Source organism: Scleropages formosus, chromosome 9 (genome assembly GCF_900964775.1).
Source record: "Scleropages formosus chromosome 9, fSclFor1.1, whole genome shotgun sequence".
Lineage (NCBI taxonomy): Eukaryota > Metazoa > Chordata > Actinopteri > Osteoglossiformes > Osteoglossidae > Scleropages > Scleropages formosus.
Window position 1 is genome coordinate 1,712,577 of NC_041814.1, and position 16,701 is coordinate 1,729,277.

Sequence of the window (16,701 nt, forward strand, 5' to 3'; positions counted from 1 at the left end):
ATAAATATATGTACTTGAAGGAAACATGAACATGTTCCATGGTCTCTGGGAAGGCCTATATTTCCGCACTTACGTAATTTACATGACAGTACTGGCCAGCATAAGTCACTGTTCCTTTAGCTCGTGGCTGTAACTTGATTTAATTCCTTCAAGTTCTAAAGCGGAAATTTTAACGTAGCATTTTACTTTACAACAAACGTACAAAGAACTTGAGTCGATAGAACTTGTCCATAGGTTCACTGCTTGAAATGGCATTCTCGCTCGTAAGCGTACTTCATATATTTGTTCGTAGTGATGTGACGGGAAATATCAGCACGAGACGCAAACTAACAATTGCATTTAATCCCAAAGCGGCGCACGTCTCGGAGAACCACACGCAAAGTACATCACGCCAACAGAAGGAAGAACTTCCAAAACGTTTGTCATTATTTCTCATTTTTACTGTTTGATATTCTTACATTTCCTATTCCGTTCATAAGACATGATTTTCAAGTGCTGATGTGCAGAAACAAACATTGCGCAAGATCACGTTGGCCTTCGGCAGCTGGGGAACAACCGACCTGACTCTTCCGAACGAGGCAGAGACGATGATGCCCGTTTTGTTTCAAACGTTCATTTGTGTACATTTTGTCTCCATAAGTTGTTTGCTTTGCTGTTCGTTTTTTTTTTTTTTAAATTAACTTTTACGGAAGCTTGCAAACAAACCATCACACTGGCACAATGATGTTTTATGACCTTCTTTCCAGTCAAAAACTATTGCAGCAGACTGCCGACCCAAAACGAAAGGGTTCTGATGAAGATCCTCGCAGATGACATCCCTGCTACTAGTGCTGCGGGAACACACTTTACGTCGTGTATTAACCTGTCAAGGGAACATTACACATTTTACCGAAGCTACTTTTCAGGGGTTAGGAAGTAAATGAGGATATGAAGAAACAAACATCGCCGCTGAATGTCTTTTGAAATTTAAACCACGTTAGAGCGGTCGCATGGCCTCCTTTCCATTTGCAGTTACTGAGTTGGATTCAAGGTAGCGGAGGGGTGTTCACACACCTCACCGATACACCCAGTGCGCTCATACAAAAAAGTATCAGTTCGATCAACCCGACGTTAGGCAACGTAAACGTATTTGGGCGGTCTCCCACTTTTGCCTCACCCTACATACCTGAAAAACAAATATTCGCATGTTATCTTGTCCCACTGATCTAGGCGTTTTCATTTCGGTGCAGATAACTTTGATTTAACTGAATGCTTGGTGGAGGACTGCTGAACTGTAAAATTTGTTCTCGTAACACAACATTTCAACTCGCAAATGCAGAGACGTGAAGCTTCAAGTTCTGTGGACAAAGAAAGGCGTGATGGTCCGAGACAGTCTTTCGTGGAGAGGATACGTGGTACTTTTCACCCCGTTTCGCCCGCAAAATGCAGAATAATAAACAATGCGAATAATTTCAGGGATTGCACTGCCAAAGTATAGCCTAGAACCTTTTTTGTGCAATTCCGAAAGTGAGTGCTTCACCGATGTGATGCGCGTGAAGTGCGTGAATGCCAGACCGGAGGTTTGCCAGTTCTCTCAAAGCGCAGAAGATTTAGGGGGAACAATCATCAACGGGAATACTTTCCCCAGCGGCCGTAACCATGTGTGAAAGTTTTAAAAGCCAACCCGAGAAATCTCATTTGAGATGTCAGCGTTTGTTGAAAGTTTCTCAAGTTTTCGCTGCGGTTTTCCTTGTGGTTTCTTCATGAACGGGCTGGATGTCAAAAAATCCCAACAGTAACGCTGACCTTTAACTCTCAACCGTGCAAGAGCCGTTCTCTCTGGCGAAGGTCACTTGGAGGATGTGGGAATTTCGGGCTAATTTAGCAGTGTTACCAGGAAATTACTTTAGAGGAGCATGCAGTCCATTTTGAATAAAACGCATTTTTAGGAGGAGCAGTTCAGCGCGGTGAACGAACAGAGTGGTCCCCTTTAGCAGAAGCTCATCTGTTATACGTTAGACGCAGTAATTGGAGACACCTTCATGGTACAAGATTTCTTTTGTTTTTCAACTGCGTACATTCTTTCCTACCACTTACTAATACTGCATTGACAAATTTTTAATTTTTCAAAAAAAGAAGAAAAAACATTGAGTCATCCTTGAGGTGTATTTAACACCCAGGTCATCATACACTGATAATTAACTGTCCAATGTATCAATACATTACCGTGCAGAGATTTGCATGTGAAAATCAGTATTAATGTCTCTTCCCAGAGCTCCTGTACTAAATGTATGTCAGAATTGTTAATGCAGTTCTCTTTATTATACATTTAAAGAAAAGCATTAATAAACGGTCATGGGAAATAAGGGGTTTTGTACTTAAGGTTTCTATATGGTTTATTTTAGGAGTCATGCCATGCTAGATGATCAGATTTTGTGACCTATATATTTCCATTAAGAAAAAAAAATCTATTTCTGTATTCTGCTTGTGAAGTGATATGCTTGTTTCTAAAGTATTAAAAAAAACTAAAGAAAAAAGCACGCTTTCAAAACTTTGCCTTTGCTGACCCAGAGCTATTGAGCCATGAGGGACCAAACAATGTACATGCATTTATTTTTGAGGTTTTGTTTTTTCTTTTTTTTTTTTTTTTTTTGGGCCAAACAGTAAATAAAAGAATGACGCATTAATGGTGAGTATATTGTTTGTCGATAAGAATAACGGGAGGACAGCTGAAAAGCTTATGTAACTCAGACTAGCAATGATGACATAGAAGCACACCACGAACCACCCCCACCAATATCACGGATTCTTTGTTCCTCTGTCTGATACCGCTGTTTCCTCAGGTGTTGAAAAGCTCAGTAGAGACTTGAAATGTTTACGTTTCCAGTCTGACAGCCAAACAGACTAAACCAACAACAACCAAAAGGGAGGAAAAGTCTTCTGACGGGTCTGCCTTCAGCATCCTATGAGGTGCCATATACTACCTGCCTTTATTGTACCGAGGATCAAATTACTTTTTTTTTTTTTTTTTTAAATAACAAAAACTATCGCAAGGCTTTGTTTCTGTTTTTCTGTTCCATTCAAATCCCTTTGACAATCTATTTGATCCAGTGTGCATCAGGTAGTGCTCGTGCCTCGCAGCCCCTGGGCTTTGTGTTTGAGTGCAGGTTCGAATCCAGCTCAGCCTGTGTAAAGTACACCCACGGTCCAAAAACATACTTGTCAGGCATAGCGTGTGACAACGTGTGCGTGGATACCCCGCGATCGGCGCGCTTCCAGTCCAGGGTGTACCGTGCCCCACACCGTTTGAGAACAGGCTCCGGATCTCCGCAACCGGTAATTGGACAAGCAGTCACTGATAATGAACGCGTGGAAAAACAACTATAACCCGTCGTGCTGAATGTCAAAGGTGATAAAATACATGATAATTTTTCACATTTGTCTTCAATTATTTTTGGTATAAAACAGCTATATGCATGTCAGAGATTTTATTCGCAAACCATTCTCAAGGCAGAGCATCAGTTTTTCTATCTGAAATCTGTAGGCATAGTGCACGTTTAAAACGAGAAGAGTTTAGAGTAAAAATCCAGTACAGTATCTTTTGACTTTAATCACAACTTTATAGCATAATTAAAACAATAGCATTAATGCTTATAAAGCTCTGAGAATTTAAATTTCAGACTGAGCTACTGGTCATGTACATCACAACATGAAATATTTACAAACTGCCATTGAGCCTGTGATGTTATAATGACTTTTAGACAAAAGTTTGAACACTCATACTTGTGGGATTGTAGACTAATCAGGATTATTTGACAAATGTATACATTTGCAGATGTATTTGGTACTTGAGTCATCACACACAGATCCGTGTGCGTGTGTGTGTTATAAAAATGCAAATGAAACATCTACTGCACGGCCTTTCAGAGAGAAATTCAGATACTCAGTATGACTTGTGTAGCATTTCTTACTTAACAACTGTAAGAAGCTCACATCCTAACCCAAAAATAAGACAATAGAGACTCACAGATCTTATATAAAATCCTCACCTACCTTGGAAAAAAAGACACATTTGAGTGGTTATTTTTAAGTGCAAACACACCTCCCTCAGGTGTCCAGAAGGTTCTAACACAGGAAAAAATGTAAAGGAGCCATAAACAATTGCAGGCTTCAGCACTCAGTCTAGTCTTTTCCAGCTGATGTCACTCCTCATATGCAGGACAGTCATTGTCATACTGTATGGTCCTATATTCCTACTTTGAACACATAATGACAGCAATGAAAAACAATTAAAAAAACAAGAAAAACAAAAACTGCTGTTCTTTTATTATATAGTACTTTTTAAATTTTTTTTTTGAAGGTGGCTGGATGGTTCTGAATTAGACACACAACGGTCTTGTTCAATTGCGTTTTATAGAAATAATTAAAAAAAAAAATGTTAATCAAAAAAATAATGGAAAATAAACTCAGCACCTATGACAACCAAGGTTAAGTACGTGCCTGGCAGTCTCGTCCTCTTTTTTGCCTAGCTTGTACAACAAGCCTCTGCACTTGATTTTCATCTCAGAAAAATGATCAACTTTTATGCATTGCCATTACCTTTATCAATATAGTTCTTTATGCATTACACTGTATCACAACCTTTGCACACCCCTCCTGTTATACTGTTATATAACAATATTGTTTTATAATGCATTTAATGAATAACTGAAAAAGAGCAGTAGTCTAAAACAAAAAGGTTTAATTCATACAGAGTGCAGGCAGTGCCTGAGTTGCGAACATCTGACTTATGAACAACCCATAGTTATGAACCAGCCACTGTAAAGCCTATTATATTAAAAATTCAAGTTAGATACAATGATTCGTAATAACAAACGGGTGCTACTTTCTGACGGGCATCAAAACATCGTGCGTCTACAGCGGTTTGTTGGCTCGTGAGGCCGAGGTAGGACTAACACTTCCTTCTTTTCAGTCGGACCACGTCACCGTTAACAGCGTCTTGTGTGTTACTGTATTTGGCTTCAATTTTTTTTTTTTTATTGTTTTTACCCTCGTAACCATGGCACCAAAGTGTAAATGTGATACAAGTGATGGTGATACATCAAAGAAAAGGAAAACGATCGCGACTGAAACTGAAGTGGAAATAATAAATCGATCGGAAAAAGGTGAAATGCCAACAAACGCTGGAAAAGCATTAGGCCACAGCTGGTCAACGATCAGGACAATTTAAAGGACAAAGCAAAAATAATGGAGCATGTAAAAGGCTCAGTCCCAAAGTGTGTCTCTCTCTCTATTATAAATACAGTAGTAACATTTATTATCTCTATGTCTCTTGCTATTATAAATACTGCAGGTACATTTATTATTATTACTATTACCGTATTATTGTGTTAAAGGGGATCCGGGGGACTTGGCCAGGTCCTGCTCTCTGGGGGGTCCTGGGGTTCAAGTTTTGCTTGGGGTGCCTTGCAATGGACTGGTATCCTGTCCTGGATGTGTCCCCTCCATCTTCAGCCCTGTGTTGCCAGGTTACGCTCCAGTTCGCTGCGACCCCACTTGGGACAAGGGGTTTCAGTCAGTGTGAGTGTGTGTGTGTATTATGTTAAAGATGTTTTAGTGTACCTGAAAGTGTTTCTTTAATGTTTTTTATCTATATACATATACATTTGACTAACTGACGAACTGACTCTACACGAACTGTAGCTAACTGTTCCGACTTACGTACAAATCTGTCTTAAAGACAAACTTAGGAACGGAACTCGTTCGTAATCCGGGGACTGCTTATCATTTGGTCCTGTGTTCAGTTCAAACAAAAACAAATTATATGACATATATCTATAACTTGTCTGTATTTATGTACACAGACACCGCGTCAAGTGTTGCACGACCTTGCATGACCTGGAATCCAAAATGCAGCTTCTCTTTATCCGGGTCCCCAAAAAAGCGAAGCAAATGAACATGAGGAACCTGACTGTGGAAAAGAAGAACAATAAACACAAGCATGCATTACGAATGGCCGTTTGACAGAACACGTACACTGAGTAGGAGGTTAAAGTTAGCGGACTGTTATAGACACATCTACCAGTCTGGCACATGTTTTATTGCTCCGAACAGACTGGGCAACATAGTTACATGTTTATTCAGGAACAGACAGTCACACACTCTACAAGCTTGGCCTACGCTGGCTGAGGAGTGAACGCGAACGTTGTCGAGTTATGAGCCAACGGCTCAGAACCAGGAGAGCATCTCCTGAGTTAGTGCAAGTTCAGCGTTACTGATTTAAGTGCGCAGCCCCAACAGAAGGGCTGGTGTCCAGTACCGGTTCCGTGTGAAAGGGAAGTGTTTCTTGCGTTACTCACATGATCCACTTCAAGGCTTCAGTCACAACCACAGGTGGCAAACTTACACCACCACCTTGGGACCCATAATATCAGGGCCCAGAACCTGCGTTTGGGCTTGACTCCAGTGTTTGTGTAGAGTCACCACCCCTAGAATCGGACGATGCAGGTTTGAATCCCACCTCCTGCCGTAACACCATTGACCAAGGTACTGACTGTGAAATGCTGCAGGAAAAATTTAGCCAGCTGTATAAATGGGTAAAATCGATAAGTGGTGTGAAGTTGCACATCACTTTGGAGAAGAGCATTAGCTAAACAAGAAATGTAAAAATACCGCCACGCATCCCCTAGTCTTCGGGTAGCCGCCACAGCGGCGCGAGCCAGCCATCCGTGCCGTTCAGTCCTCCGGTAAATGAGCAGGCAGTACATTTCAGGCACAAGAGGCGGTATGATCTTTAAGAAAAACAATATCCTGCCAGCCCATTACAATCCAGCCAGGTTCTGAGTCATCCAGGAAGCTTATGAATGCAGACTGAATGAAAGCCCCCCACCCCCACCCAACAAGCCCTTATCTCATAAGGGCTGCCTATATTCTCCGATGTCTCCTGTTCGTGACTGGGGGGGTGTGGTCCACCCCGCCTCCTTCCTTCCACTCCATCTTCCTCGCTCTTCATTTTCTCTTACCACACCTCGTTCCAGGCAGCAGGAGAATGCGTGGGAGATGGAGTACTGGTCAATTGTATTAGAAACTGCAATTCTTCCAGTTTTATGTTGTTATGCTCATGGCTGGCAGTAACAATGGATTTTTTTTTTTCCCCCACGACAAGCAGTTCCTCCATCTTATGCACAAAAAGGGGAGGACATAAGAAGGCTGGAGAGAGCTCGGAGATGGTTTATTGCACACTTCGGTGCTCTGCATTTATTGCTCAACAGCTACAAGTTTGATTCATACAAAATGAGTCACCTCAGTGATTCCCAACCTTAGTGCGTCAAATAATCAAGTTTTCATTAAATCGCGACTTCAATGCGATAGATTTTTCTCAAACTCTGGCAGATTTTGCACACTTTAAAACAGTCTATATAAGATTTGTAAAAGGCTTGAAGGGCACATTTAAAAAAAAATTATACACTCATATACTACATAAACTGTATATATACACACACACACACCTCATTTATCATGGAACATAAAAAGGAAAACCGCTACGACGGCTTATGAAAATATCTAGTCTTTTTCAAATAATGTGCTAATTATTTAGCACAATGCTATTTTGCCAATTTCATTCTCATTTACATTTACATGTATTCATTTAGCAGACACTTTTGTCCAAAGCGACGTACATCTCAGCAAAAATACAATTTGTGCATTACATTAAGAGAAATAGACATGGCTACAGACATGTGATTCTTAAGTAAACCTAGTTTGTTGCTTTCCGCTTGATGCACCGATGTTCATCGCTCGAGTAGGTGCATAAAACGCAGGATAGATGAATGCCGATAACCTTCCTACAATTTTTTTTTTTTTTTTAAATAAGATACACAAACAATCACATGCAATGCCAGAGTAGTGGCTTATCTGGGGATGGTCATGAAGTTACGGTGCATGAACATTTATCCTGGGCGAAATGGGTCCCGAAAAGATGAGTTTTTAGACCCTTCTTGGATGCAGACAGAGTTTCTGCAGTTCTGAGTGAGAGGGGAAGGTTATTCCACCACAACGGAGCCGGAACTGAGAACCTCCGTGCTTTACCTTTCGTGCTCGGAACCACCAAGCGAGCAGAAGTATACGAGCGAAGGGGTCTAGTTGGGGTGTAGCGGTTGATCAAGTCTTGTAAAAAGCTGGGAGCAGTTCTATTGATGCATTTGTAGACAATAACCAGGGTGTTGAATTTGATTCGGGCAGCTATAGGAAGCGAGTGCAGAGAGACGAGTAGAGGAGGTACGTGGGAACGCTTTGGCAAATAAAATCATTTCTCTTCCACAAGAGGTGTTTCATTCTATACAATGACACTGCCTCTTATAGCAGACATTTTGGGAGATACACATTTGTCTCTTCCTAATGTCAATCCAGCTGTTTTAGTCATACTTCTTCAATAAGAAAACCATTAGCAATTATCCATAATTGATAAATCCAGAGTAATTATCCATAATTCTCAAAATTCCTCCATTCATGATGGACCCTGCTTCATGTCCTATGTTACTGAAGTAGGGTCCGGACCTCCACAACCACACACTGGACAAACAGTAACCGATAATGAAGAAATGTGAATATAATATTAAAAGAAAATCTAGAAATATTAATTTTGCTACAAATACTGTAAAATATATTGTGTAACCATTCTCTATATTAACTAAAATATCTTTTGGTATTTTAATTTTTGGCAACATATTTGAAACAATAATTCAACACCTTCACAATGGGATTTCACAGGGCGGTTTCACAAAATTAATTGACCCGAGTTATGTAAGGAATGTGTGCATACGGATCATCACGTGAAGAAATTCCAGTTTTATTCTTCTAAACATGCTTCTAAATCCACCTATTTTGTTACATCAGAACTGGGATCAACAACCAGAAAAAGGAATTAATAAAAGAAGTACTACTACCCACAGCTGGGAAGTACAAATGTAAACAATTATTTGGAAATCCAGTGAAGAGAAGCAATTCCATAAACCCGAATATCAAAAAGGTGAACAAAACAAAAAACAAGTAGCAAAGCATCAAGCCCACATATTCTGTAAAAAGAGCTACCCACAACGTAACAGTCTTTAAAAAAAATTTTAAAAAAAAAAGAGTGCAGGCTGAAGGCACTTGTTAAAAGGCTGTGAATGTTCCAGCGACTGAGTGAATCATGGGGAGAGGAGTCCACATGAATGAGCAGGTGCCATTGGGGGATTGTGAGGGATTGTGGGGGATTGTGGGGGAAGGGGGGAAAAAAAAGAAGAGAGGAAATCCTGAAAAGCTGATTAGGGCTGCAGCTCTCTCCAGCCTCCCACACACACTCCCACACGGCAGCATTCTCTGCTCACTCAACCAAGACCAGGGTCTCCTCCGCCACCCCCCACGCAAGCTGTGGGCAGTGGTGCCCATCTCCTCCATACAAATCTCACATATGACTTTTTAAATCAAGCTGCCGGATTGTGAATCGAGCACAGAGCTTCACCTTGACTACTTTAAAGAACACTTTCGGGAGCAGCAACTGAAAACCCATTTATCTGTGCTTCAATAGAGGTTGGCAATAAGCCATGACATCATAAACTGATGACTGTTTACTATATTGACTAAGAGTTACAGTAAATAATCCAGGCTATACGTATATCACTATGATTATTATTAGTTAGCCGTTTTCGGCTTTTACTCATACTCTATTTTTACTGAGGGATTAATTGCCTATGGTTACATTCATGAGCATTAACAGTGCACAACAGGTTAAGCTCAGCATCCGTGGTGCATAGCAGACTTTTGTCCTTTTGCGTTCCCTGATCCGACTGCTACCGCTGCGCTCCTGACACTCACCAGTGCAGCGTGTGAACTTGGCTGGGGAGCAGGATGTCGCTGGGGTCATTGCTGCTTGCAGGCCGAGAGTTTGTGTATCTTGCTCGTAGCCGAAACGCTCCTCCGGGAGGGGTTGGAAGAGGAGCTGGCCCTGCGCTCCAATCTGGCCTTGACGCTGAACCGCCCTGCCTCCGTGCCTTTGAGACACGCAGCCTTGGTGTCACCACGGTGCTGATGTTGCCTGTTCTGCCCTGGAGACCACAAGGAGCACATACACACCGTTCAGGTCCCATCCCACAGTGGAATATGTCATAGTCTTGGCAAAGAAATGGGTCCTCAATCAATTCTCAACCACCTGCAAGTCAGCTCTACATGCAGGAAGCTGTGCACTTACGTGTATTTATTTAGCAGAAGTTTTTCTCCAGAGCAACTTCCAATGAACTCTGTGTAGTGTTATCAGCCCACACACCTTATTCAGCATGGTGATTTACACTGCTAGATACACTACTTACACTGGGTCACTCATCCATACATCCATGGAACACACACACACTCTCTCTCACGTACTATGGGGAACCTAAAAAGCCTGTCTTTGGAGTGTGGGAGGAAACCAGAGCACCCAGAGGAAACCATGCAAACTCCACACAGACTGAGTGGGGTTAGAAGCCACGTCCTCTTGCACCACCCAGGCACTATGAGACAGCAGCACTACTTGCTATTCTATGATGCCGCCTGGCTTAAGTGCCAGAAGGGAATGGGAGCCGGTGCAAAACACTGAATATAGGGTAAAATCCTTCTGGAAAGATGAGTACCCTCAGCAAGGGAAAAACTGAAAAATGCACTTGAATCTGGAAGCAAGCAGCTCAGTCAAGCAAATTAAAAATGTTAGGGGGAATTTCATGATGGGACAACTGTTACAGAACTGTTTGACACTCTTCAAAGCTACTGTATAATTTTACAATTGAACAAATCAACACAAACAAATACATAGGAAAGAATTACCAACATTTCCAGCGCTTTGAAAAATCATTGCAGGTGGTCTATAATTTCTGCAGACACCATCTTGACACTGGAAAAGGGGTATTCTTCACTGCAGAATGAGGTCTCATTTGTGACATGTTTATAATTCAGAATGACTGTTGTCATGTTAGGGAGCATGGTGGTGCAGTGGGTTGGACCGGGTCCTGCTCTCCAGTGGGTCTGGGGGTTCGAGTCTTGCTGGTGGTGCCTTGCGACGGACTGGCGTCCCATCCTGGGTGTGTCCCCTCCCCCTCCGGCCTTATGCCCTGCGTTGCCAGGTAGGCTCCGGTTCCCCGCGACCCCGTATGGGACAAGCAGTTCAGAAAGTGTGTGTGTTGTCATGTTAAATGGCCTTTAAGTTACTTTTCATAGCATTTAAATAGTTCCAATGTGTTGGTAGGCTTTTGAGTCTTCCCCGAGAACCCTGTTATTTGGGCAAATGTTGGCATGGAAAATGAGTTTGACAGTAAACCAAACAGTTATAAATAACTTACAATCTGCAACACGAGAATTCATAGTAACATGGTTCAACTTTTACTTTGTTTACAGCACATCTCCACACTTTGAATTTGATGTCACTGTGATATTTCTAGATGAGAGCACAGAAGTCAGAGGGGCCGCGGAGGCACGGCGTGCTTGGCTGGGTCTGGGGTTGGGTCTGGGGTTCGAGTCCTGCTTGGGGTGCCTTGGGACGGACCGGCGTCCCGTCCTGGGTGTGTCCGCTCTCCCTCCAGCCTTGTGCACTGTGTTGCCGGGTTAGGCTCCGGCTCACCACAACCCCGCTCGGAACAAGCGGTTTCAGACTGTGTGTGTGTGTGTGTGTGTGTGTGTGTGTGTGTGTGTGAGTGAGAGAGCATAGAAGTCAATTTACATTTGTTTCTTTGGATGACACTTTTGTCAAAGCAGCTCACGATGTTTGGTTTGTATACATTAAGGTACTTACAATTATTCACCAATTTATACTATGCAGGTTGCAGAATTCAGGGTAAGTACCTTGCTGCAGGGTATTACACTAGGAGCAGATATTCCAGCTTGGGTCCTTGGAGTGGAAAGCGAGGACTGCAACGACTATAGTATCTATTTTGTTACTAAAAACTTAGGAACCTCCCTTTACTGATCTCAAGACCAAATCAAACACCTGAGCTTCCTCCCCTGCACACGAAAATGCAAGGCATTAACAGTTTCATCTGTCCTCTCCTTTTGCCGGGTGAGTCAATACAGATGGATGCGTGTGCAAATATTTACTGAATCTCAGGGCAAACACTGGTGATACAGAATCATCTTCTCAGTGAACCGAAACATTGATATTTGTTGGGGAATGCAGTGACAGACCTTGGGGTTTTTTTAAAATTGGTTTCATAAACCAATATTATACTGGTTATTGGTATTATATTGGTTTTATAAATAGCATAGTGTCACCACAATATACAAGTGGACAGTATACTGAGAAATTACCACACACACTGAGCAAGGGCTCAGGGCTATGATCACAAAGCACTTTCTAAGGGTGTCCCCATATTCCAAAATTCATCAGAATTATACCTTGGTCTAATTTTGAGCAAAAAAAAAAAAAAAAAAAGACATCAAAATGTAAGAGACGGATTGGTCAAATCTAGTGCAGTACATACCAAAAGTATTAAACTACGTTATTTGATCTGGTGTGGGAAAGGTAGTTTTATGCGGAAGAGCAGTGTCACAAAAAGAATCCTTTGAATGATACACAGCTTTAATAAGAATGAAGAATCTGCGTCTACACACATCTGACGAGTTGAAAATACCACTTCTGTTGATTAGGTCTCCATCTAAGAACTCACACTTCAGTCTCCCCAGCTTCCGCTACAAGGTGCCCCTCCTCCGTAGCACTTATCTAATGGTTTAACTGTGGGCGACCTTGGTTGTATAAAAAAAAAAAAATAGCTTGTGTCAATCTGTACATCTCTGACGCCATCAGGGAAGAAAAAAAAGAAATGAGATGTCAGTGCACAAAAAAGGCAGAGGCAAATATACAGTGTGACTAAACTAACTGCAGCAGTATGACTCATGTGGTTGCCATGACAACTTCAACACACTTCAGTTCCTAATTTTTATATACACACATATACAAAGACTTTACAGATTAAAATCAAAGACGTGAACAGCCTTCTGTAGTTATGATAACCACAAAAGATCAACATTGTCCTAAAGTTAAAAAAAAAAAAAAAAAAAATTAATTAATATATGAAAGTCCAGTACAGGACCACTTCTATTCACAAGTGCAGAAGAGATTCTACCCACACTGGAGTCAGCTAAGGCCGGCTATTGCATGATTTGTACTGTTGTCAGAGAGTGCAGTACTTGAGCTCCTTCGACGAGCATGTTCACACACCTCTAGCCAGCCCACTGCTACACCCACACTGGTGTTTTCAAAGCTCTTACGCACATTTCAGAGAAAATCTAATGTGGGGAAAAGACATTCAGCGAAGACATAAATCACATTCATGCATTCCTCATACATGCCAACATATTACCCTTTGCACTTTATACATCATAACCAGTGGGAGGACAGTCACAAGTACCAGGCTATACCAATCCACAGCAAAAAGAAACAGAACGCAGACAATTATGAGCAAAAAGTACAGTTTCAGACATTGCTATGTATTTAAGCTAAACTGAAATTTTGTGCTAAGTGTAAGACATTTTTATACAGAAATTCTACTCTACTTCAGTTGCGAGTGGCAAATAACGCACAATACCCATGTTTACTTCTTAAATTGTTCTGAGAAATCCTGCCATCACATCAATTTCCTGCAAAAGTAAATAAAATTTAAAAAAGAATTATAGATCTTTAACCATATTACTGTATAGTCGTATCAGTCTATTGTGCGTAATTACATTATTTCACAATCCAATCACCAGGCAGTATAAATGAGCTGATATGCCAACTTATTTCCATAACATATAATGGAAAAGATACTTTTTGGATTATTGGAAAACATTTCATATTATATATGTATAAAGTATTTTTAAAAAGTCTTCTGTACAGCCACATTCCTAGTGACCAAGCTTATTCATTCAGAATCAAGATTATCAACTAATAAAGGGTTATTAGCTAACCCTAACCCTAATTTATCAGTTTAGAATCAGCTTCAGTTAGCTCAATTTCAGTTACACAACTTCATTCACTTACAATGGAGTTCACTGACACATAAAAATACATCATCATCATCGTACCACTTACCAGCAACTTGTTCAGCCAAAGATCATCATTTTGTATGGTTTGTTTCAGTCTTATGAAACACGTCAGCAGCAGGTTTCTAGGATCTGGTCATATAAACCCAAGTTTACTGCAGTCATTTTACAGCATAATATTACAGCTGTGATGACCAATGGAGGTTGTTCACACCCTTTCAGACAGAACGGCAGTACAAAAACAAACATACTGAACTATAGTTTTGTCTTGCTAAAAGGAGAAACTGGTTAAAGAATGCTTTGGATTTTTTCCTCTAACCCATTAACAGAACCCATTTGCCTAATTTAGAAAGACTGCAACGTGATTTTTATTATGATGCACGTGAATCAACTATTACTGTTCAACTCACTCTGATGAATTAACTAACACCCCTGCTGACCTGAGAAACAAAGCAATAAGGTTTACAAAACACTGATATTTCACAAGCACCCAATAGCAACTTGTCAAGCTCTGTCTGTACATTTTAAAATAAAATTAGCTCTTCTTTTGTTCTATTTTCAGTAGTTTTCCCTTATTACTAAGAGTGATTTGAAAGGAAAAAGTAATCCTGCAGTGCTACCACTAGTAAATTACATCAGTGACCATTTAAGTAAATGCAGTTTGCTGCTGGACATTAAACTGGAGCTACAATATGGGATTAGGGAGCTAGAGGAGCATGTATGCTTGAGATCACAGATTTGAGGGGACCACAGACCCATCACTTGAAACTATGAAATGAAAAAGAACAAGAAGAAAAAGCACCGGTGTAAGTCATCCAGCTACAGTGAGCTCTTTCCATGATGGCCCTGTCCATAAATCACCTCCACTGACATTTTGGCTCAACTCTATTTGCCCAGATCCTGCAGGCTTTGAGCTGATGTGATCACTCCGGCTGATGAAAAATTTCTCATGAAGACCAGCTGAGCCAAAGCAACTCAAGGCCGCTCCTGCTAGATGCTCACATCACCACTGTGAGCTGTAGTGGTGCTTGGAAGTTTGTGAACCCTTTAGAATTTTCTCTATTTCTGCATAAAAATGATATAAAATAACCAGTTTTTTTTTTTTACACAAGTACTAAAACTAGATAAAGATAGCCCAATTGAACAAATGAGGAAAGTGGTACAGTGTTACATATCCCTGTGTGGCAAAAGTATGTGAATCGTTGCTTTCAACAACTAACGTGTCCCACTTGTGCAGTAATAACTGCAGCTAAACATTTCTGGTAACCGTTTTAACAGTCCTGCACATCAGCCTGGAAGAATTTCAGCCCATTCCTCCTTACAGAACAGCTTCAACTCTGGGATGTTGATGGGCTTCTTTGCTTGAGCTCCGTCCGCAAGATTTCTATAGAATTAAGGTCAGGACTTTGATTCGGCCATTCCAAAACATTAACTTTCCTCTGCTTTAACTCTGTGGCAGAACAACTTGTGTGTTTAGGGTCATTGTCATGCTACACGGCCCACTTTTTTCTCATGAGTTTCCGTGCACAGGTGGATACACTAACATTTTCCTGTACAACTTGCTGGAACAATTCAGAATTCATAGTTCCATCACCGATGGCAAGCTATCCTGGTCCAGAGGCAGCAAAGCAGGCCCAAATCATGACATTGCCTCCACCACGTTTCACAGATGGGATAAGGTTCTTATGCTGGAATGCAGTGTTTGCCTTTGCCAGACACAATGCTTCTCATTCAAGACAAACGTTCTATATTTTGGTCTCATTCGTCCACAGAACATTCTTCCATTAGCCTCTGTCTTATCCACGTGGTCTTTACTAAACTGCAGATGGGCAGCAATGTTCTTTTCGGAGAGTTGCGGCTTTCTTCTTGCAACCCTGTCACGCACACCATTGTTGTTCAGTGCTCTCCTGATGGTGGACTCATGAACACCGACATTAGCCAATCCAACAGAGGCCTTTAGTTCCTTAGCCATTAGCCAGGGTTTCTTTCCTCCCAGATTATTACATACATGACTTGCTCTTGGTGTGATCTTTGTTGGTCAACCACTGCTGGGGAGGGTAACAATGGTGTTGAATTTCCTCCATTTGTACACGATCTGCCTGACAAGGGACTGGTGGAATCCAAATTCTTTAGGAATGGTTTTGTAACCCTTTCCAGCCTGGTGAGTATCAACAACTCTTTTTGTGAGGTCCTCAGAAATCTCCCTTGTTTCAGCCATGACACACTTCCACAAACCTGTGCTGTGAAGATCAGACTTCAATAGTGAAGCCACAGATTTCTGTTCTTTGAATAAGGCAGGACCGCCGCCACTCACACCTGATTGTCATCCCATTGATTGAAACATCCGACTAATTTCCCCTTCAAATGAACTGATAATCCTAGAGATTCACACATTTTTTCCCCAACATATGGATATGTAACATTGGATCATTTCCCTGAATAAAGAAATGAACAAGTACAATGTTTTTGTCTCATTTGTTTAATTGGGTTCTTCATCTAGTTTTAGGACTTGTGTGAAAATCTGATCATGTTTTAACTCATATTTATGGAGAACTAGAGAAAATTCTAAAGGGTTCACAAAATTTCAAGCACCACTGTAGGTATAGAGGAAGCAACATAATGAAAGGATAACCATCATTATGAAAACCACAGACCTTTGTGTTTATCTTTAATCAAAGCACACCAAACAAAAAGTATAAA

General features: G+C 41.1%; 1 protein-coding gene across 8 annotated transcripts in view; it reads right to left on the reverse strand.

Annotated features, from left to right (window-relative positions):
* LOC108919871 (serine/threonine-protein kinase STK11-like) overlaps nt 1-16,701 on the reverse strand; it is a 47,781-nt gene that overhangs the window by 5,037 nt on the left and 26,043 nt on the right. For 5 of the 8 annotated variants that reach the window (XM_018728190.2, XM_029255177.1, XM_018728188.2 and 2 more), the window contains one exon: nt 8,165-10,064. In XM_018728190.2, coding sequence (XP_018583706.2) covers nt 9,880-10,064 — 185 coding nt within the window. In that variant the 3' untranslated portion in view covers nt 8,165-9,879. Of the gene's footprint in view, nt 1-5,650; nt 5,951-8,164; nt 10,065-16,701 lie in introns of those variants that run through there. The other 3 variants (XM_029255179.1, XM_029255178.1, XM_029255180.1) reach the window with 3 other exon arrangements.